This window comes from Garra rufa, chromosome 11 (genome assembly GCF_049309525.1).
Source record: "Garra rufa chromosome 11, GarRuf1.0, whole genome shotgun sequence".
NCBI lineage: Eukaryota > Metazoa > Chordata > Actinopteri > Cypriniformes > Cyprinidae > Garra > Garra rufa.
In genome coordinates this window covers 31,076,907-31,099,951 of record NC_133371.1, presented here as the reverse complement: position 1 = coordinate 31,099,951, position 23,045 = coordinate 31,076,907, and the positions used below count along the sequence as shown (strand labels likewise).

Here is a 23,045-nt window from a genome sequence, read left to right as displayed (position 1 = left end):
AAAAACTGCTTTGTGTATGTCTGAGCATGTAAAGCTAAATTGATAGTTATAGTCCTTTCGTTTTCGAAAAATGTACCTGATTATTAGAGGAACTAAGGAAAAAAAATGGACTTAAGGATTGAACTCATGAAGGGCTGGTTTGCTGTAAAAGAAGCCTGTTTCTGCCACGGAATAAATAATAAAATTGACCTTTAATCGCAATTCGCAAAGTTTATATCTTAAAATTCTGACTTTTTGCTCCCAGTTCTGAGTTTATATCTTAAAGATCAGACTTAATCGCAATTCTGAGTTTATATCTCACAATTCTGACTTTTTTCTTGCAATTCTGAGTTTATATGTTAAAATTCCAACCTTTTGTCTCGCAATTCTGAGTCTGTGTCGTAAAATTCCAACTTTTTTCACAGTTCTGGTTTTATATCTCACAATATAAATAAACGCAATAAACACTGGATATTTTTCTCACAATTCTGAGTTCATATCTTAAAATTCTGTTTTCTCGCAATTCTGAGTTTATATTTAAAAAATGTAACACTTTTGTGTTTTTCGCAATTCTGATTGTATTTTAAAATTCAGACTTTTTTATTCTCGTAATTCCAAATTTATATCTTAAAATTCTGATTTTTCTTACTTTATATCACACAATTCGTATTTTTCTCGCAATTCTGAATTTATATCTCACAATTCTGACTTTTTTCTTTCAATTCTGAGTTTATATCTTAAAATTCTGACATTTTTCTCGCAATTCTGAGTTTATATTTTAAAATTCTGACTGTTTTCTCACAATTCTGAATTATATCTTAAAATTCCTTTTTTTTTTTCTCGCAGCCGTGAGTTTATATCATAAAATTCCACTTTTTTTTTGCAATTCTGAGCTTATATTTCAAAATTCCGACCTTTTTTCTCGCAATACTGGGTTTATATCTTAAAAGTCCGACTTTTTCGCAATTCTGGGTTATATCTCACATTTCTGACTTTTTTACCCTAAATTCTGAGTTTATATCTTACAATTCTGACTTTTTTCTCACAATTTTGAGTTTATATCTTAAAATTCTGACTTTTTTTCTCGTAATTCCAAATTTATATTTTAAAATTCGGACCTTTTTTACTCGCGATTCTGAGCATATATCTTAAAATTCCGACTTTCTTTACTCTCAATTCTGAGCATATATCTTAAAATGTGGACCTTTTTTCTCGTAGTTCCAAGTTTATATCTTAAAATTCAAAAAAAAAAATCGCAATTCTAAGTTTATATCTTTATATGTTTATAACTTTTTTCTCAGAATTCTGAAAAAACATCAGAATTGGGAGGAAAAAGTAAAAATGGTGAGATGTACACTGCTGTTTAAAAAGTTGGGAGTCAGTAATGTTTTTTTTTTTTTTTTTTTTTTTAAATAATAAAATAAAAAATAATATTGTTAAATATTGTGGTGTAAAATAACATTGTTCTATTTTGATATGCATTAAAATGTAATTTATTCTTGTAATCAAAGCTAAATTTTCAGCTAAATTTTCAGCATCATTACTCTAGTATTCAGTGTCACATGATCCTCCATAAATCATTCTAATATGCTGATTTATTATCAGTTATTGCTAAATGTGTTTTTGGAACCTCATATACACTATATTCAAAAGTTTTTTTTTTTTTTTTTTAGAAATTAATACTCTTATTCAGCAAGAATGTGTTAAATTGATAAAAAGTGATCGCAAAGACATTAGAAAAGATTTATATCCTGAAAAAAGTATCACAGGTTCCAAAAAAAAAAAATTTGGCAGCACAACTGTTTCCAACATTGATAATAAATCAGCATATCAGAATTATTTCTGAAGGACCACTTACGAATTGAGTAGTGTTCAGATTTGCATCACAGGAATAAATAATATTTTAAGTATATTAAAACAGAAACCATTATTTTATACTGTAATAACATTTCACAATATTACTTTTTTTTCTGTATTTATTAAATAAATGCAGCCTTGATGAGTATAAGAGACTTTTTACTGATCCCAAACTTTTGAACAGCAGTGTAAATAAAGAATTTAAAGAAAAAGGTTATGATTACCTTTTTATTTTGTATTCCACAGCGAAAATATGCTTCAAAGTATTAAACTAATTGAATGCAGCGTACAAAAAACCTAATAAATCAAAAATATGACAGAACATATAGGTGGCCCTTCATGGTTTGAGGCTCACAAAGAGGTTGTGGTGTTTCTATCGAAATACAACCTGTACTTTTTGAAAACGGTCTAAAGTTCCACGTCGGTGAGTTTAAGTGAAATATGGTTAGATCGTAACTGTTTAGAATTAAAATGCACAATCGGAACCTCCGTTGTCAATGAGAAATAACACAACCGCTGTTTTAGTGTCATTTAGGAAGTGTGGTCTGATGGGCTGATTGCCTGCCCAATCTCAGGTGGATGTTTTTTTTTTTTTTTTTTTTAATGCCTGGAGCAAGTGAATGCTTAATTTTCATCAAATGGGTTTTGGCTGTATTGTTTCCTCTTCAGACTTTCTCCTATTTTTGCATCGGAATGAATGAATGAATGATCGTCCTGAGGATTGTAATTAGAAATGGACAACCTCCATACAGTGTAATGCGCATATTAATGCTATGTATTGTATCCCTCTATATTGTATGTTCTCCCCCATCCTCCAAAGTGATTATTATTTTTGTGGATTCAGTACATTTAACCCATTTCTGGAAATGGGAGTTATCCTCGATTTAAAAAAAAAAAAAAAGTGTATCTAAATTGATTGCAACGTGGTGTTTTGTATCTCGGATATTTTTACTTCTGTAGATTTAAGAAACAAGTACGCGGAAGATCAACATTATCAGCCATTTTTCGTTGTTGTTGTTGTTTGTTTCTTTTTGTTTTGTTTTTAAAGCAATAACCGTTGCGTTGATGGATAATAAATCAGAATGGTCTGGTATATGTTTGTCAATAGCTCAGAATGGTGCAACAATGCTGTGACCATTGGATCTACTGAAAGCGTTATCATTTTTTAAACTGCTAATTTAGCATTTTGCTCATTAAAACTGTTACAGTGTGTTCAACAAAAAATATTTAAAGAATGGATGTAATAAATATGGGGGGAAAGAATGCACTCGTCATTTGTTTTTTGTTACAAAACATTTTATTCACTTTAAAACAAGCTCAAAGTGTAGTAGTATGTCCATGTTCACAGCAGGCTACTTTCCGAATTCAATCATTTAATTCAGTTTTATCTAAATCTAAAAAACAGCAGATCATCTAAAACAATACAGCACACTAATCAAACAAAAAAAAGTGTTCAGTTTGATAAATAGTGCCATTTTTCTAATAAAGAATATATACAGTAATAGTTCTATGAGACGTCAGTATGACGTAACATTTTGTGAATACAAAATGTGTCTGATTTCCTTGGTATTCTTATACAACAAAATCTTTATCATTTTGCTAAATTCTACAGATAGGAATAAATTGATACAGCCATGCAATTATTTGTTCACAGAGATCATTTTTTTTACATTTTTCAAACCTTTTGGAATGGATAATTCACCTCAAAATGACCATTTTGCCATTATTTACTCATCCTCATGTTTTTCAAATTCTGAAATGTTCAGATAAATTCAGATATTGCATGTCAATGCTGATGCCAAGACTATTTCAGTGAATAATGACTTAAATATCTCACACACTGCTCTGGCTTCCTATTAAACATCATATAGATTTCAAAATCTTGCTAATTACTTATAAAGCCCTCAATGGTTTAGCTCCTCAGTACTTGAGCGAGCTCTTATCATATTATAGTCCCTCACGTCCGCTGCGTTCTCAAAATTCCGGCAATTTGATAGTACCTAGAATATCAAAATCAACTGCGGGCGGCAGATCTTTTTCACATTTAGCGCCCAAACTCTGGAACAATCTACCTAACACTGTTCGGGAGGCAGACACACTCTTGTCAGTTTAAATCTAGATTAAAGTTAGGATTGTTAGGCTGCATTATTTAGGTCAACCGGAACCAGGGACACTTCCTATAACACCTGGGGCCTCATTTATAAAGACTTGCGTAGAAACCATCCTTGATTTTATCTAAGAACTTTTCTGATTTGATCGTAAGAGCGATTCAGAGAAACGAACGTACACACGAAATCCATGCGTATGCCAGTCATTCGGTTATAAATCACAAATGATCGTGGAATTGTTGTGTGCAGCTGAATGTTCCGCCGTCGAAACGCCCCTGCTTAATTAATTAACATATAAAATGAGCTCATTCCTAAAGCAAAAACTCTGTGACAATGGCAAGTAAAAAGGAGCGCAAGAAATCAAATTATAGTGAGGCTGAACTATCTGCAATACCAGGCATTACCACAAGGAAACGGTCGTACGCCAAGCTGGAATCTGACGTGGAGATAAGTACTTTTCCACGTCAAAGACGGTTTTTATAAATCTGTACTTTGACGTGGATTTGATCGTACGAACACTCTAAGATCAAATCAGTGCGTAAGAAAGTTTTATAAATGAGGCCCCTGATGTACTCGTTGCATCAGAATAAGAATGGCATCTACGCTAATATTAGTATCTTTCCTTCTTATTCCGAGGTCACCGTAGCCACCTGTATCCAGGTCAGACGGTCACTGCAGTCTCCCGGATCTAGTCCGTGCCCATCAGCACCCAGAGATATCCTCTACAGCCCTGAATGTCAGCAGAGACCACATCAGCTAGATGAGCCCCAGAGACAGATCATCAGTGAAGACCTCATCACCTAGACGGCCATCGACGCAAGACAGCGAAAACCAGATGAGTCTTCTCCAATCTGATTTTGTGGCAACTTGGAACTCTACATTAATATTAGTCTGTTTGATTCTTATTCCCAGGTCACCATAGCCACCAGATCCAGTCCGTATCCAGATCAGATGGTCACTGCAGTCCCCCGGATCCAGTCCAAACCTAGACCAGATGGTGGATCAACACCTACAGCCGAATGTCAGCGGATACCGTGTCAACTAGTTGAGCCCCAGAGACAGATCATCAAGAAAGAACTCCTACCCTAAACGGCCACCGGCACAAGGCCATGGGAACCAGATGAGTCCTCCCCAATTTGACTTTGTTGCAATATGGAACTCTTGCATTATTATTTTAATACTGTAAGGTTGCTTTGACACAACTTGTATTGTAAAAAGCGCTGTATAAATAATCTTGACTTGACTTGACACTAGTGGTGGGCCGTTATCGGCGTTAACGTGCTGCGTTAACGTGAGACTCATATCGCGCGATAAAAAAAATATCGCCGTTAATCTATTCTCAAAGTTGGGTTGGGAGCTGGGTCTAAACTACGTAAGATATGATGACTTTCACTTTGATATTTTAGCGCGGATAACGTGCCTACCTAGTTGAATTGCACTGTAGGAGGCGAGAACGAGTCTTCAACTTCTGTGAAATTACCACATCAAATGAGACGCGCAGACATGGATGCAGTTATGAAGCCGCTTCAGGGCAGGTGCGTGCGTTGCTAGACCCTTTTTACCGGGGCACGTGCCCCAGTGAAAATCTGCTGTGCCCCAGTAAAATCTCAAGTTTGAGTTATAATTTACTTTGATAATCCCGAAATAAAGACATTTAACTATATGCAACAACTGAATTGACGCTTCTAAAAGCAACGCAGTTTATTGGAAGATGCACGCAGATAGGCTATCCATACCTGCGCGCCTGTGTATATTTTACAGGAACGCGCACGTCGTACAGCCTTTTGCGCAAAAGTACTTGGTTACACAAGTTTGTATAGTTAATTGTGTTGTAAATGCAATTGTCAAGAAGTTTGTAATGCATTTTGGAAACAGGAGATGAGCGCCTGGTCTAATGCGCCACCTGGCTTGAGAAACCCGTTCTCAAAGACTTACTTTTAGTCATTATTTGGGTAGCACACATTTTCTGAATGCTTTCAAATTAGCCATTTTAATCTAGATTAATCTAGATTAATTTCAAGATTTAATCTAGATTAATCTAGATTAAAAAAATTAATCTATGCCCACCTCTACTTGACACAAAGCTATTGTGTTCTTCAAAGAACTCGGAATGTATGAGTTGCACAAACTACTTTTTTTGTAATTTTTTTAGTATGACAATTAAAGATCATGAGGATCTCTTTTTGTATGAAAAAAGCAGTCCAGCATCCTTAAACAAACAATTATTTACACATTATACACTCTTCAAAATAAAGGTGCTTTAAAAGGTTCTTCACAGCGATGCCATAGAAGAACTATCTCTTTTTTTTTTTTAAATCTGAAGAACCTTCTTTCGCCACAAAGAACCTTTTGTGAAACAGAAAGGTTCTTCAGATGTTAAAGGTTCTTTATGGAACCATTTTAACAAAAAAGTTTCTTCTATGGCATTGTGAAGCACCTTTATTTTTAAGAGTGTATGCAGGGAAAATATTGTGGCCACAAATTAAGAAATGTGACCCTGGACCACAAAACCAGTCTTAAATAGTATGGAGGAGTCAAAATTACCGGATTTTTAAGTAAAGATCATGTTCCATGAAGATATTTTGTAAATTTCCTACCGTAAATATATCAAAACTTAATTTTTGATTAGTATTATGCATAAGGCAGATTCCAGATTTTCAAATAGTTGTATCTCGGCCAAATACTATCGTATCCTAACAAACCATACAATGGAAAGCTTATTTATTCTGCTTTCAGATGATGTATAAATCTCAGTTTCAAAAAATTGACCATTATGACTGGTTTTGTGGTCCAGGTAGTTCTGAATAGTTCTGACAACTTATTAAATCAGTCCTTCATTTCACTTGTGGCCAAGTTGTATTAATTTATTCCTTTGTTGTAATTGTTGAATTGTGGTTGTGATTTAACTAAAATAAAACAATTGAATGAAACATGTCACAATTTAAGAAGTCATTCTCACAACCTAATAGAAAATGAAAATCAGGTTGACCTCAGTATTTGACATCAATTTGACGTTTACTTAACGTTGGATTTTGGTTACACAATCTAAAAACAACAAGTATTAATGTCAGCTGATGTTGATATTGCACATCAATTTAATGCTGACATTAGACGTTGAATTTGCTTTGACTTAGCAACCGAAATTTAACCAAATTATGGCATTGTGTGCCTTCTGGGAGAGTTAACCCAAAAAATGAAGATTCTGTCATTAATTACTCACCCTCATGTTGTTTCAAACCTGAGATTTTTTAATGAAATTCGAGAGCTTTCTGAACCTGCAATGCAATTACCACATTCAAGGCCCAGAAAGGTAAACGCGCATCAAAGACCGACAGTAAAGAGAAGAAATTGTTGAATAAAGTTGATATTTTGTATTCTTTGTGCAGAAATTCAGTTTTCTCGAAGCTTCATAAAAATTAAGGTTGAACCATTGATGTCACATGGACTATTTCATCAATGTCCTTACTATCTTTCTGGGCCTTGAACGCATCAGTTGCGTTGCTGTCTATGCAGGGTCAGAAAGCTCTTGGATTTCATCAAAAATATCTTAAATTGTGTTCCGAAGATGAATGAAGGTCTTACGGGTTTGGAGTGACATGAGGGTGAGTAATTAATGACAGAAATTTTATTTTTGGCTACATTCATTTTCTAGGCGTTAATGTTCCACAAACACTTTCATCCCATAGTCGTTGTTCCTTTTCTTCCCTTTTGCTTTGCTCTTAGCCGTCTTCCCGATCTTGTCACTCCACTGAAAGGGAAAACCCGTGGGATCCTGACTGCTGTGACACTGAAGGTCAGGGTCATGCAGAAGGTTCCACATGAGCCAGATTTGTGGGACCGTCAAGCTGTGCACCACCATCAGCTCTCTGTAGAAGCAGGGGTCGAAGACCTGGAGGTGCGGTGCAGCGGACGGTCTCACGATTCCAAAAGTGCGAAAGCCCTCATGGCGAGTCGGCTGAAGGCCGATCCTTAGTAGACACATGCCTAGAAAGACATCGTCAATGGGGAAGAGTTCCACCTCTTGGCAGGCGAGGTGAAGCTTTAATGCGGTATGTCCTGACATGACAAAGCCACCTCCACCAGCATAAGATGGGTAGATCCCCTGGCCATAAATAAATTCTGGGACATAGTATTTACTGTTGCGTCTGCGAATTGGTTTCGCATGGACGATGATGTCTCCAACAAAAAGATCCTTATTGATTTCCTGACCCTCAAGCATCTCCAGGATATTGTCGATGTTCACATACACATCCGCATCACCCTTAAAAATAAACTTCACTTTGGGACAGCTGACATTGATCCACTGTAGAAAGTGGATTTCTTTTAGTGTCAAGTTGAAGAAGGTGTCTTCAAAGTCCCATAGAAGTATATCTCTAAATGTGTGGCTCTCATATCCCAAGAGTTTGTCCCATAACGGAAGCGCTGTTTGATTTTGAGGCACACCGAGAAGAAAAACTCTCTTGATGTTCATGTTTTTCTGGGATGCGCTTTCTCTTCCCCATGTGCGTCGAACGACCTGACGTTTGTCGAAGTCCATTGCTACTGATTTTATGGCGATCAGCATGTAGGGGGCTTTATCTGGTCCAGAACACTTTGTTGGTTGATCAATAAGCAGCCTGAAATCCCGTTGGTCTTTCTTTCGAAGGTAATCGTCAAAGTCAAAGGAAGCACGTGTTGGTAGCAAACTTGCTGTCGTTGAGGGCTGGCGAAATTTAGATTTTGTTTTGCTATGTGCTTTCTGAGATTTGACCTTTGATGGTCCTTGTGCTTTAGGCTTGACCTGAACCTCAGGTTTGCAAAGAGGTATGTCTGGAGGTTTTGAAGGGATTGGCTTTGTTTGGTGTCCTATTGATTCTCCGCTGAGGAGTGTTCTTGAGCTGGTGGACCCCTGTTCAATGTGCAAAGTCCCCCATACGGGCGTTATTCTTTGATGTGCATACAACAGCAGAAAGAGAAGCACCAGCAGAATCAGGGAGCAAAGTACGTCTCCCTTTATGTAGACCCTTCTCATGGTGTGATAGGTTTCAGTGTTATCTTCCCATGAAATTCAGTAGAAGTTTCATATTCCTCCTGAAGTATTTGGATTTTCTCACAGCCATAGTAGATTCTGCTACACAGAAGTACAAAATATACATATTTTAAATAAAATTTGCAGTTATTCTTATTCTTATTAAGTCGTTAAAATCAATTTCCTATTGTGTAAGATATGTCTGAGTATGACTTACCACAGTCATCCTGGATGCCATGAAAGAACAGGAGACACAGGATATTACTTGACCAAAGTTATGTTCCATAAACAGCCAGGACTGCATACTTCTATGAAACAGGATACGCAAACAATTTATAACAGGATCCACATCTGACATCTGTGACAATCTTGCAACCTTTTCTGGCACTTCAAAGTAAAATAAATGTTGATACTGTTGAAATAGCTTAAACTGGTGTCTCTTTCCTGAGCGATATCCACTAAAAATACCTAAACAAAGTTGCTTTCCAAGTTCCCAGTCAGTTTTTAAAAATTAAAGTAAAGAAATAACCCTGCTGAAAAAACAAAACAAAACAATAGACACCATCACAAATATTGTAATGGTTTTAATGGTTATAATGGGACTTGTATAGATTTTAATGGAAATTGTAATGGACCCTGTAGGTTTTACTGGTAATTGGTCATCTTCTATAAAGTGTTTTCACTATGCATTATCAATCAGCCATAAAAGTGGTACTGAATGTAAACAATGCCACTGAACCAAACTTACAAATTTTGGAGTACTACAGACTGCCAAAAGTTATGACAAATCAAGGAGAAGAGTGAGAAAAAAGCATTTTTGGTTGGACAAACTGAACCAGGATTTCCAGGGCAAGAATCTTGAACATTAACTGTACAATCAATGCATTTGTTTACATCCGAGTAACTGTGACCTCTATCGGTGGCTTGTTAAAAATCCACTACAAAAAACACTATTCCCCGGTTTCATAGACGAGGCTTAAGCCTAGTCCTATACTAAAATGTAAGTCTGAGCTGTTTCAACTTGCACTGACTGATCTTAAAATATATCAGTACCTTTGTTTTGTCTCAAGATGCACACCAGTAATGATTTTTTTCTAAGCATGTTTATAAAAAATTACTTAAATGTCCTAATTGAACTATGGCCTAATCCTGGCTTAGTCTAAGCCCTTTCTGTGAAACCGGGCCTAAGAAAACCATTTTTAATGGCTTTAATGGTAAGAAAGTTGATGGTTTGTAATGTTTGTAATGGTATTTAATGGAAACCATTAAAATTTCTGTGATGGTTTCTATTGTTGTTGTTTTTTCAGCAAATAAATAATGCTTAATAATCCTCAAACCATCTCTAAAATGATTGAGAGTAATTCCAAGTATTGTGTGAGCTTATTATTGAAAGATTTCCCCTCATGTTGGTCAGACATTTGTCCTACAGTCCAATAATAAAGCCTGCTCCTGGAAAATTTGATTCGTTTCCATCTGTAAATGAATGTCGTTATGTAAGTAACGTTAGGTGGCGTTTTTTTTTTGTTATGAGCCATTGAATCGTTGAGTCAACTTATTCGTTAAAAAGAACAATGTCCAGTTGAGCGTCTAGAAATCTACTAAAGCACCCTCTGAAAGAGTTTTGTAACTGACTTTTATAATAATTAACAAAATCTGGTTCAGTTCGAACAACACAAGTCATTATTTGCAACTGAGAGCTTCGAAATTCAAAACAGCGACTCGTTCGTTTAAAAGATTCATTCAAAAACATAAATACATATTTTTAGGCAAACTTGTGTAATTCTAATATTTGAAATTCATTCTAAACATTTGGATAAATCTTTTACAAAGTACTAAACACTGCCTCATAGAGTTGAATTTGCAAACTTAAACCCTTCAGGCATACAAGCTATGAAACTGCGCATCTTTTTCTTTTCCAAGTGCATTCATTTTGCATTACATTTTCGCTTCATTTACACTTTCGTTTACAGGTCTTACCCAGATGAAGGCGTACCAGGACAGCAATGACAAGACAGATCCAAACATCTGCTTCCACTATTAAAACTGCTGCAAAGCAAACCACTGCTGCGTGTGCATGTTTCAGAAAAACTTTTCCAACTCGCTGCAAAGCGCTACGTTACAAAATACATAAATTCTCTTCATGTCAGCCATGTTCCGAAGACTGTACCAGCAGTCATAATCGCAGGACTTCTTTCTAAATACACATTTTCAAAGCACAGTTCTTTGGTTAATCACGTGACAGCTCTGAGACTGTTGGATGCGTTGCTCGCCTGATGCCAGCGCAGCAACTGGAGACTTTTGAGAGACGGGAGCGCGGACAGGGAAACGGGAACGCGCAGTAGGTAGCCTCATGTCCCATAACCGCCCCTTTCTATTGTCCATAATGGAAAACAAACCATCACAGAGGAAGAAAACACACACATTTATATAATAATTTAATTCAGATCCTGCTTGTATACAGATAATACCAGACATTTTACACACAAACATTGCCTGGTACACAAAATACAGTCTCTTTGGCTATCACATGTCTAAGACTTTACAGTACTGACAGACCAACCCAGTTCTAACACAAAACTGCTGCCAGTGAGGGCTGGAATCCAAATATATCCCCTCATGCAGGCTTTTCCACTTCCCACCAGGCTACTGGGCACTTTCCAAGCCAGTTTTAGGCTCTCCGTGGTCTGATATGCCAGATTTTTGTGCTTGAAGGTCATTTAAGACTTTAGGATTTTCCTCAGGACGGGGCAGTCCCTGCTCTCATAATCTTGAAAAGAGCATTGATGTTGTTGTTCTTGATAGCATCCCGACAGGCAGTGATAACTTGAGTTTTAGGTTTTCCCACTGAAAAATATTTAATATATATTAAACAAACCTAGCACAAATAGCAGACAGCAGAGGAAATCCTTCATAGTCATGAAGTAGAGAAAAATCCACCCACCTCTCAATCTCCCTGCCCTTTGGATGGCCTGGTTAACTGATTTTAGCCGGGCAAGGAGGGCGTTGTGATTATTAGATCTGATTTTATATTCATTAATCAAATCTCTGTTGAGGTCATACAGCTCAATGTAGCGTTTTTTCATGTGTCTCCTAGAAAACAGAACATTATTTAGTGTGAGTACATGATTAGGACTGTTTAATTTAACTAGGGATGCTCACCAATCACCCATGAGTCTGGCATCTTCTGCCTGCACCAGCATATTTCTCACGTAGTTGGAATGATCTGCCATTGCCGCTGTGAGCTTTTGATGCACGGAGTGAAACTCATCCACCTAACGTGAACAGAAAAGGTTATTTGTGGATAACCTGGACTACAAAACCAGTCTTAAAGGAGTAGTTCACTTTCAGAACAAAAATTTACAGATAATGTACCCCCTTGTCATCCAAGATGTTCATGTCTTTCTTTCTTTAGTCGTAAAGAAATTATATTTTTTGAGGAAAACATTTCAGGATTTCTCTCCTTATAATGGACTTCCATATACTTTTTAATCTCTACACAGAGTACACACAGAGCTAGACAAGACGAGCATTTGAGGTTAAAAAGTATATAAATTGTATTTTTTTTTTATAACCGATCGTTTTGCTAGATAAGACCCTTCTTTCCTCGGCTGTGATCGTTTTGAGCCCTTTGAAGCTGCATTTTGGAAGTTCAAACTCGGGGGCACCGTAGAAGTCCATTGTATGGAGAGAAATCCTGAAATGTTTTCCTCAAAAAACATAATTTCCTTACAACTGAAAAAAGAAAGACATGAACATCTTGGATGACAAGGGGGTGAGTACATTATCTGTAAATATTTGTTCTAAAAGTGAACTACTCCTTTAAGTAGCACGGGTATATATGTAGCAATAGCCAAAAATACATTGTATAAATCAAAAATATCAATTTTTCTTTTAATGCTGAAAAAATTATTAGGATATTAAGTAAAGATCATGCTCCATGAAGATATTTTGTAAATTCCCTACCATAAATATATGAAAACTTAATTTTTGATTAGTAATATGCATTGCTAAGAATTTCATCTGGACAACTTTAAAGGCGATTTTCTCAATATTTAGATTTTTTTTTGCACCCTCAGATTCCAGATTTTCAGTATTAGCCTAATATTGTCCTATCCTAACAAACCATACATCAATGAAAAACTTATTTATTCAGCTTTCATCTTTCTCAATTTAAAAAATTGACCCTTATAACTGTGTTCTCAGAAACATATGGTGATGTTGCTATTTCTAACCTCAGTGAGAGTGGCTCGTAGCTCTTTGAAGTAGACAGGAAAGTCAGCTTCAGCCTGTAAGTCTTCTATAGCCAGAAAAGAGGCAAGTGACTGGACTAGATCTCCTGCCAGATCAATGTCATCTGTTCTCAGCATGATCTGATGAGACAGAATTAAGTTAGAGATTTTGAAAACAAAATAGTGACAAACACACACAATAAAAATACCTCTCCACTAGGCTGCATGGTGATTTTCAGGAGACCTTCTCCACGTAGTGCGGTAAAGGTGATGTCTGGACTGTCAATGCCATCAGGTAGCAGAAAGTTCTGGTTTAGCCACATGACCACCTGCAGATATAGATGTATGCCTCATATTTCATCATAATTCAGTGATATAGAGTTTTTTTGTAATGTCATGCACACAGTTCAATTATGAGTGTGTCCTTTTACCCTCTGCGGTCTGTCATTGATACTGAATGTGACTTTTCCTGTGGGTTGTGCGGCTGAGGGGTCAACGTTAAGGTCATACATGGAGAAGCGAGGCAGCTGACGTGTGATCTCAAATACGTGGAACTGTGTACTGGAGTAAATGGGGAAGAAAAGAGAAAAAGGAGAAGCGATTGACTTTTTCATAAAACCATCTTAAAGGGATAGTTCACCTAAAAATGAAAATTCTGTCATTAATTACTCACCATGTCATTTCAAACCAATGAGACGTTCGTTCCTCTTCGGAACAGAAATTTAGATATTTCTGAGTCCGAGAGCTTTCTGACCCTGCATAGACAGCAATGCAACTGAAATGTTCCCAGGCCCAGAAACATAGTAAGGACATTGTTAAAACAGTCCATGTGACATCAGTGATTCAAAGAAAACAAATTCATTTGCGCAAAGAAAACAGAAATAATGACTTTATTCAAATAACCAAATAACGTATGGACTGTTTTACTGATGTCCTTACTGTCTGGGAACATTTTAGTTGCTTTGCTGCCTATGCAGGGTCAGAGAGTTCTCAGATTTCATCAAAAAATTCTTCATTTGTGTTCTGAAATGAATGAAGGTCTTACAGGTTTGGAATGACATGAGGGTGAGTAATTAATGACATGAATTTTCCTTTTAACTTAAAATAGCCAACTATTTTCAAACATGTTTGGACACTGAATGAATCCTTAAAATGTAATATATGTAATAAAGTTTGTCAATCGTATTTGTGTACCTTGTCTTCCCTCCAACGAAGGCTTTTATGTGAAGGTCCACTGGAATGTCTTTTGGAGGAATGATGGGGACACGGACACAGCCGGATAGATTTTGAGCGCTAGGATGAACCACGTGACTCTCGCCTTCGAAAATCCCTTCAGCAAATATTAGCACGGCTCTAATGATGGTTTCTGAAGGAAACAATATTGTAATTTAAAACTTCATGTCTATAGAGCACCACACATGACATGCAGGTGCAAATAAATACTATAACAATGAATTAAGTTAAAAGGTTAGTTCACTCAAAAATGAAAATTGTCATTAATTACTCACCCTCAAGACTGACACAGAAAAGAAGAAATTGATTTCTTTGTGCACAAGTATTCCCAAAGCTTCATAACATTACGGTTGAACCACTAATGTCACATGGACTATGTTAACGATGTCCTTACTACCTTTCTGGGCCGTTGCAGTCTATGCTCGGATTTCATCAACAATATCTTAATTTGTGTTCCAAAGATGAACAAAGGAATTACAGGTTTAAAAAATGGCATGATGTGAGTAATTAATGACAGAATTTTCATTTTTGGGTGAACTAAAAGGACCTAAGGTGGATTAACCGTACCATTCGGAGTGGAGATGTTGAGCTCTATGTGTGCTCTCTGGCTGTCTGTGGCTCTTCGTACAGACAAGGCTGTCTGGAGCTGTGTGTTGGCTGGAATTACTCCCATCTTAGATTCCCCCTCCGAAACACCAGGAACAGCCTATATCAAACAAATATCACTGCTTCTGGAACATCAATGTCCATCAATAACATTTTAACTTTATTAATTGTATAACCTTAGCATTTTCCTCATAGTTTCGTAATTCCAGCATCAGGTTCTGTTTACGTTGACTCAGCTCTCTGATCAGGTCTTGTTCTACACTCGCATCCATTAGGTTTCCCTTCATCTCCTTACTGGCAGGCAGATAACCACGCACTATAGGATGACACATACAGTTTATAAGCCAGTTCTCATAAGCAACATGCATTTACATGCATTATAAGTTCTGTCATCTTACCTTCTCCCTCCACAGAGGTGCATATAAGCTGGATCTGTCCATCCATGCGGTAGTCTCCTTCAACAACCCCAGCCACAGAAGACGAGAAGTTATCCTTGAAGATCACCTCACCAGTGCGATCACTGCGAGCATCAATCTACAGAGAATCATCTCATTTGATCAGAACTGCAAAAACCTTGTTAAGAAAAATGTAAGACTTTCCTTGTTAAGGAAAAGACTGACCTTTCCATTGGACCACCCAGTGATGAGCTCAACAACACCATCAGCATTAAGATCAAAGGCATGGATACTCATAGCGTGATTTTTTGACTGTGAGAAAAAAATAGGAACACTATATTAATATAATTTATTTTGGACTCATTTAGAGTTGCTATCGAAATTATTCAATCCCCCAGAGACTGCAGTACTTTACAAATACAAGCTTTCCTAAAGATCCAGGACACAAAAATTGCATTTTTATTAAAAGTGATAATGTCAATATATAATGTAAAATGTATAGGTTATAAGATTTTTTCACTAACACAGCTATGTCATAACTATTCAACCCTTAGTCACTTATGTTTTTTTTTGGTGGGGAACAAAATTGTCTTAAAACACAATTAAACCTTTAGAAACTTTTTAGAACAGAATTAGCTGGAGCTGTTACACATACATACAGTTAGCCCATGCATATGCTGAAGTTTGAGTTGCTAATATGACAAAGTCAACAGCTCTCACAAAAGATATAGAGAAGAAATAGTAGTATTACTTTAGAAAGTCTAAGGCTATATGATGATTTTCAAGACATTAAAAGTTCATAGAGAGACAGAAGGCAGCCTTATTCTTAGCTAAAAAAGAGTTGTACCAGAAAACCTTTCAGGGTGTTGAAGGAAAAGCACAATATCATAAAATGTTTGATCAGAACAACAGAGGAAAACCCTGCAATGTACAGCCAAAGACTTTCAAGATGATCCAATGAAAAGTGGAAAAACATTTCAATGCAGAGTATAATTTCATGTTGGGGCATCTTGCCGAATGCCACTCTTGACCAAGAAGAACATAAAACGCTGACTTGAATGTGCTCAAATTCATTTGAATAGACCTGTGGAGTTCTAGAAGAATGTTTTATGGAGTGATGTGACCAAACTGGAACTTTCTGGACCCATGGATCACCGGTATGTCTGGTGCAAAAAAGGCAAAACTTCTATTGTCAAACTTGGAGGTGGATCAGTCTTGTTACGGAGGTATTTTACTGTTGCAGGAAGTGGAAATCATGACTATTTGAAGAATATCTTGGATTCTTTAAAGTATCAGGCCATTTTGCCAAGAATTGTGACACCTTTGGTGCAAAGACTGAAGCTAATGATCAATGGATTTTCCTGCAGTACAATCCAAAGTATACATCCAAATCCACTTATGCTTGTTTCAGGGATCAGTCATAGAATGTTCTTGAGTGGCCTGTTTAGTCTCCAGATTTAATTCTCATTGAAAATATAAACTGGTTGAATTTGAAAAAAGCAGTGGCAAAGTGAAAACCAAAGATTATCAGTATTCTGAAAGCTTTCAGGCGAGGAATGGGCCAAGATTCCAGTGGACAGGTGACAGAAGCTTTTAAGCTCTTCCAAGCAGTGTTTATTGGTGGTTTTAAAGAATAAAAGATTCTGCACCAAATTTGAATTTTGGGGGTTGAATAATTTTGAACATGAATTTTTTTTTTCATTATTCATCAACTTACATTCTCAGAATTACTCAAATGTGTTTTAATAAACGTTCTCTAATAATCTACTGATGCCTTTGTTGAATTGTTTTCACAAAATGTTCTCTGCAGCAGGTCAAGGGGGTTGAATAATTTCAATTGCAACTTTTGCAAAGTATGTTGAAGCATAATCATACTCAAAGAAAAATGGATGATTCAGGTTTATTTTTGAATGGACCACAATGCACTACCTTGATCCTCCAGTAGCGGGCAGTGCGGTCATACACTCCTACCGTACCATTGGCCAGAGCATAACCAAACCTGCTGCCATGCATGTGACAAAGTGACGTGACTGTCTGAAAGGAACAGAAAGCCACAACTGTAACAAGAAAAAAGTTTCCCCACAGAAACCAACAACTGTATAAATAAGAAAAAGTTCCTAGAAATTGCACAATAATTAACCAATAATATCTCATACCTCATTTTCTGCCATTTCAGTCACCAGTTCATCCTCTCTAAACACCCTGATGTCAAAGTCATCTGAGCCAACAAGAAGCTGGAAAGACGTGATGTATAGTGAATTTATAAAAGCAGTACTTTTGCAATAACAATAAATGTATTTTGTCATTTTTAAAGTGAAAACGAAAAGTATAATGCCTCACCTCATTCTTGCCATCTGCAGTGAAGTCACAAAGCACAAGCGATCGTACATTATCTCCCGTGACCTTTAAACAAATGAAGATATGTCTATAAATATCCTTTTTTCTCAAATTAAAAAAAAAATTTAAAAACAGAAACTGAAATGATCTTACTGTCCAGAACTGGTCAATTCCATTAAAGTCAAAGCCTTGCAGAGCGCAGTTTCCTCCAATGATTGCGAGGGGGGACTTGATATCTCCTAGTTTTCCCAGAACAATGGCATTGGCCCCATCGCTCACCTATTATACAATAAGCATATGACAAACATTTCTGTCTTACTTTGAAAAGAACCACTCATACACTACCAGTCAAAAGTTTTTTAATGTTTTTTTAAAGAATTCTCTTCCTGCATTTATTTGATCCAAACATACAGCAAAAGCAGTAATATTGTGAAATATTTTTACTATTTAGAAATAACTGCCTTCTATTTGAATATATTTTAAAATGTAATTTATTCCTGTGATCAAAGCTAAATTTTCAGCATCCTTACTACAGTCTTCAGTTTTTATAATAATTTATTATTATTATTATTATAATTATCATTAATATTTAAAACAGTTGAGTACATTTTTTCAGGATTCTTTGAAGAATAGAAAAATCCAAAGATCAGCATTTATCTGACATAAAAAGCTTTTGTAACATTCAAAACCTTGGAGTCAGTATCATTTCCCTTTTTTGGGGAATGAAATGATAGAAATTAATACTTTTATTTAGCAAAAATGATTTAAATTGATTAAAAGTGATGATAAAAGATTTCTGTTACAGATAAATTCGGTTCTTCTGAACTCTCTATTTATTAAAGAAACTTGAAAAAAATTCTCCTCAGCTGTTTTCAACATTTTTTTTTTTTTTTTGAGCAGCAAATTAAATATTAAAAGGATTACTGAAGGATCATGTGACTGAAGTAATGATGCTAAAAAATCATGTTTGAAATTATATTCAAATAGAAAACAGTTATTTTAAATAGCAAGTTTAATCAGTGACCTAAGAAATCCTCTCTAAATTAAGGATTTTATTTCAACAAAATAAACTTTGTTGATAAATAAAGCTGTATATTGTATATGAGATGTGCCATATGAACCTTGCCTTACCTCCTTGTAGAAGATGTCAGTGTTGTCATGTACGTCATAGGCCAACAGGTTGGTTTGAGAGCCGACGAGCAGTGTGTGTCCTGTGGTGTTGGGTCCCAGAGTACCAGCCGTCAGACAGCTGACTGCCTGATTGATATTGAGGAGTGAGATATCGGAGTCCTGGGTACTCTGACTCAGCCGGTGGGCTGCTGGCCTCTGGCTTCGAGTGTGAGGGTTATGGATAAAAACCTGCATGGGTTTAGAAGTTAGACGTGATGGTGATGTATGGAAAAACACAAATAGATAAATATGTAGAAGATACTGTGGAAGCTTGCTTTCCATTTGCTATAGACACCATGGGAAGAATAACAATAAGTTATTAGGTAATAATAATAAGTAATCCAAAATAATATATTGTTACATAATATATAATACTTTTAACTTACCTTCCCTGCTTGTGTGGCTGCTGTGAGGCATGGGTGTATCCCATCATATTTTCCTATAGCAACCATCCGAGGGTTAATTTTATGGTTCAGTTTAAGAGTGAAGATGGGCACTAACATGGTGGCACAGCTCAAAAGCTAGATCAGGACTGTTACTATCAAAAAAGATTCCTGTGAAAACACCATAAACAGATTTTACAACAACTGCTTGGTGAACATTCACAGCATATACTAGAAAATGGGGAAAAATCTACTTTTCTTTTATGCAAATATCATTAGGATGTTATGTGCTCCATGAAGATATGTTGTAATTTTCCTTCCATAAATATATCAAAACTTAATTTCTGATTAGTAATATGCATTGCTAAGAATATAATTTAGACAAATTTAAAGGCGATTTTCTCAGTATTTAGATTTTTTGGCACCCTCAGATTACAGATTTTCAAATAGTTGTATCTCAACCAAATATTTTCCTATCCTAACAAACCAGAGGACCTTAATGGAAAACGAATTTATTCAGCCTTTATATGATGTATAAATCTCTATTACAAAAAACTGACCCTTTATGACTGGTTTTGTGGTCCATGGTCACAAATAAAAAAAAGAGTTTTGTTCTGAGTTTTGTCAAATTTATCAAAAATGTTCATTTCTATTATTTATTTATGAGTCGATAGTCAATTTACAGTATAATGAAACAAGAAAAAAAAATGGAAATTACTACAAGGGGGGTGCAAAAAGTAACAATTAAGGTACTAAGAAGTAAACCACCCTTTGGGACTACAGTTATAAAATGATTTAAGGAAAGGAGGTGAAGTGAGGCCAAGTATGGTGACCCATACTAGGAATTTGTGCTCTGCATTTAACCCATCCAAGTGCACACACACACAGTAGTGAACAAACACACACACACGGAGCAGTGGGCAGCCATTGCTGCAGCGCCCAGGGAGCAGTTGGGGGTACGGTGCCTTGCTCAAGGGACTCACCTCAGTCGTGGTATTGAGGGTGGAGAAAGCGCTGGTAATTCACTCCCCCCACCTACAATCCCTGCCTGACCTGAGACTCGAACCTACAACCTTTGGGTTACAAGTCCGACTCTCTAATCATTAGGCCACGGCTGCCCCCAATTCTATTTTTACCAATAGAATTCAAAAGACAAACAGAATTGAAACATAATTAAATATAGCTATTAAAACTGGCTTAAACAGAATTGCATAATGGATCATTTGTTGATTTTTCCCCACATATATTACTATATTGGAATGTTGATTGGCTGCTGTATTCTGTAGGTCCATACTAAAAGCAGGGACAAGTGCTTCAAATTAGCTATTAGCAACATGCATACAGTGCCCTACATTATTATTGGCACCCTTGGTAAATATGAGCAAAGATGGCTGTGAAAAAAAAAATTGCATTGTTTATCCTTTTGATCTTTTATTCAAAAAAAAAAAAACCTCACAAAATTCTAACCTGTCAATCAAGTTAACAATGGAAATTGGAAAATCTCATTATGAAATAAATGTAGTTTTCTAGTTCGTGTTGGTCACAATTATTGGCACACAATTATTGCAACACCCTTTTCCCAAGATAACAGCTCTGAGTTTTCTCCTATAATCCCTGATCAGTTTGGAGAACACCTGACAAGAGATCAGAGACCATTCCTTCATAGAGAATCTCTCCAGCTCCATCCTCTTCTGTTTACCCTACTCATTTTCTAGGGTTCAGGTCAGGAAACTGTGATGGCCATGGCAAAAGCTTCATTAAACCCATTTTTGTATTCAATTTTGGTTTGTTTTGGATCATAATTCTGATGGAAATCCAACACGGCCCTTTACAAGACTTCTAACAGAGGCAGTCAGGTTTAGATTTTTTATCTGTTGGTATTTGATAGAATCTATGATGCCATGTATCTGAACAATAAAGATCCAGCAGTATATTTAAACCGTGGACATGGGGTACTTTAGATCCATGTTCACACCAAACCCATCTGGAGGGTTTGCTGGCAAAATGCTCTATTCTTAGTTTCATCTGACCATAGAATCCAGTCTTGTTTGAAGTTCCAGTTGTGTCTGATGACTGAATTTGGTGAAGTTTGTTTTTGGATGAACAAGGATTTTTCTTAAAACCCTCCCGAACAACATGTGGAGATGTAGGGACTGTTTGCTATTTTTTTAGGCTTTCTGACCCCAAGACTCAACTAATCTCTTTAATTCTCCAGCTGTGATCCTTGGAGAGTCTATGGCCACTCAGACTCTTCTCCTCACCGTGCATTAGGACGATATAGACACACGTCCGCTTCCAGGCAGATTTACAACATCTTTAGTATTTGATTGGAACTTCTGAATTATTGCCCTGATGGTAGAAATCAGGCTTTCAATGCTTTAGCTTTTTTCTTACAGCCACTTTCTATTTTGTGAAGCTCAACAACCTTGTTCTGCACATCAAAACTATATTCTTTGGTTTTACTCCATGTGTTTCTCATATTTATAATCCTGTAGAACAGGAATTCATGGCTAGACAATTTCATACTCCTAGTCACCCTGGTGTGCTAAAAAATATAAATATGAATGGGAACATACAGCGTTTGCACTTACGCCATGATTTGGTCAGTTTCCCGGATGTGCGGCCATACTGGCGATACTCGGATGTAAACAACAGCATGGATTGCATGGTTAATGTTAATGCTCTTTATACCACAGATAAAAAACACATTGAAGCTGCTAAATCATATAGAGTAGGAAAGGGCACAATATTTTGACAAACTAAAGTGGCACTGTTACGTTGAGTGCTGCCAATATGACGCATCGTAAAGGCACTACTTTTCAGGGATATTTTACTCATAAGAATTTCTAGGGGTGCCAATAATTGTGGCCAACATGCATTGGAGAAAATCATTTATTTCATAATGTGAGTTTCCCCTCACTTGCAATTGTTTTACTTCTATGAAAGGTTAAAATTTTGTACATTTTTGGATATAAAGATCAAAAGGATAAACAATGCAGATTTATTTTCACAGCTGCCTTTGCTCATATTTACCAAGGGTGCCAATATTAGTGGAGGGTACTGTATATTACAGCATCTGCTGCTCAACACTTTGCAGTAATGTTACCCTTTCTGTCAAATAAACAATGAAAAGCCTATTTGAGTAAAGCAGGATTAGATATCCAACCAGCTGACTGTATTTAGGCTTTAGTAGTGCTTTTGTAGCCCATCTAACTACCCGTTCTCTGGGTAAGTTAATAGAATAAACAGCTTACCGTGCTTCTCGCCCCATGGAGCTTCCGTTGCCTAGCAACAGTGGGCAGCTTGTCACAGCATTATGAAGCCACTTTTGCTAGCATGCTATTCTTGCTAATCCTTTTAGTTTACACGTCTGCTCATCATGTTATTTTATCAAATTAACGTTTACTTTGTTTTTCTACTTTAACAAATTAGCTATGTCACGTTATTTGGATTGAAAACGAAGCATTTACATGCTATCGATGTGATAGCTAGATTCATGCTACAGTGTATTCTCTATGTGCTAGCTAGGGGTGCTAACTCTGCGTAGCTACACAGAATTCGTGCAGAAACACTTTATAATGCGCTGGGAGTTGTGTGCATATTGATACTGCCTTCACTGAAATAACCTTTTGAGTTTTTGTTAAATGGAAAATTGTCTTACCGCAGCCGCTAGCCAGGTGGTGTATCAGCCTGTTACCTAGCAGGACAGACTGATGCCCATAACTTGGAGAGGATTGTTT

At 36.5% G+C, this 23,045-nt stretch overlaps 2 protein-coding genes across 3 annotated transcripts; both read right to left on the bottom strand.

The window, feature by feature from the left end:
- Window positions 1–6,104: 6,104 nt before the first annotated feature.
- Window positions 6,105–11,308, bottom strand: LOC141346108 (UDP-GlcNAc:betaGal beta-1,3-N-acetylglucosaminyltransferase 9-like). Of its 2 annotated transcripts, none has more exons than XM_073851023.1 (3): window positions 10,930–11,308; window positions 9,170–9,260; window positions 6,105–9,054 (listed from the first exon to the last, which is right to left on the bottom strand). In XM_073851023.1, exon 3 carries the CDS (start codon window positions 8,953–8,955, stop codon window positions 7,600–7,602), a length of 1,356 nt encoding a protein of 451 aa, XP_073707124.1. In that variant the 5' UTR covers window positions 8,956–9,054; window positions 9,170–9,260; window positions 10,930–11,308; the 3' UTR covers window positions 6,105–7,599. The 2 variants fall into 2 exon arrangements, with proteins under 2 accessions (XP_073707124.1, XP_073707125.1); XM_073851024.1 differs by having other exon boundaries at window positions 6,105–9,051.
- A 342-nt stretch (window positions 11,309–11,650) lies between these two features.
- Window positions 11,651–23,045, bottom strand: LOC141346114 (BBSome complex member BBS2). Its single transcript, XM_073851029.1, has 18 exons — window positions 22,967–23,045; window positions 19,309–19,476; window positions 18,884–19,111; window positions 17,906–18,031; window positions 17,756–17,818; window positions 17,572–17,649; window positions 17,345–17,449; window positions 15,641–15,727; window positions 15,419–15,554; window positions 15,197–15,336; window positions 14,982–15,120; window positions 14,376–14,547; window positions 13,613–13,742; window positions 13,391–13,510; window positions 13,185–13,322; window positions 12,112–12,224; window positions 11,894–12,042; window positions 11,651–11,796 (listed from the first exon to the last, which is right to left on the bottom strand). Exons 2-18 carry the CDS (start codon window positions 19,423–19,425, stop codon window positions 11,690–11,692), a joined length of 2,148 nt encoding a protein of 715 aa, XP_073707130.1. The 5' UTR covers window positions 19,426–19,476; window positions 22,967–23,045; the 3' UTR covers window positions 11,651–11,689.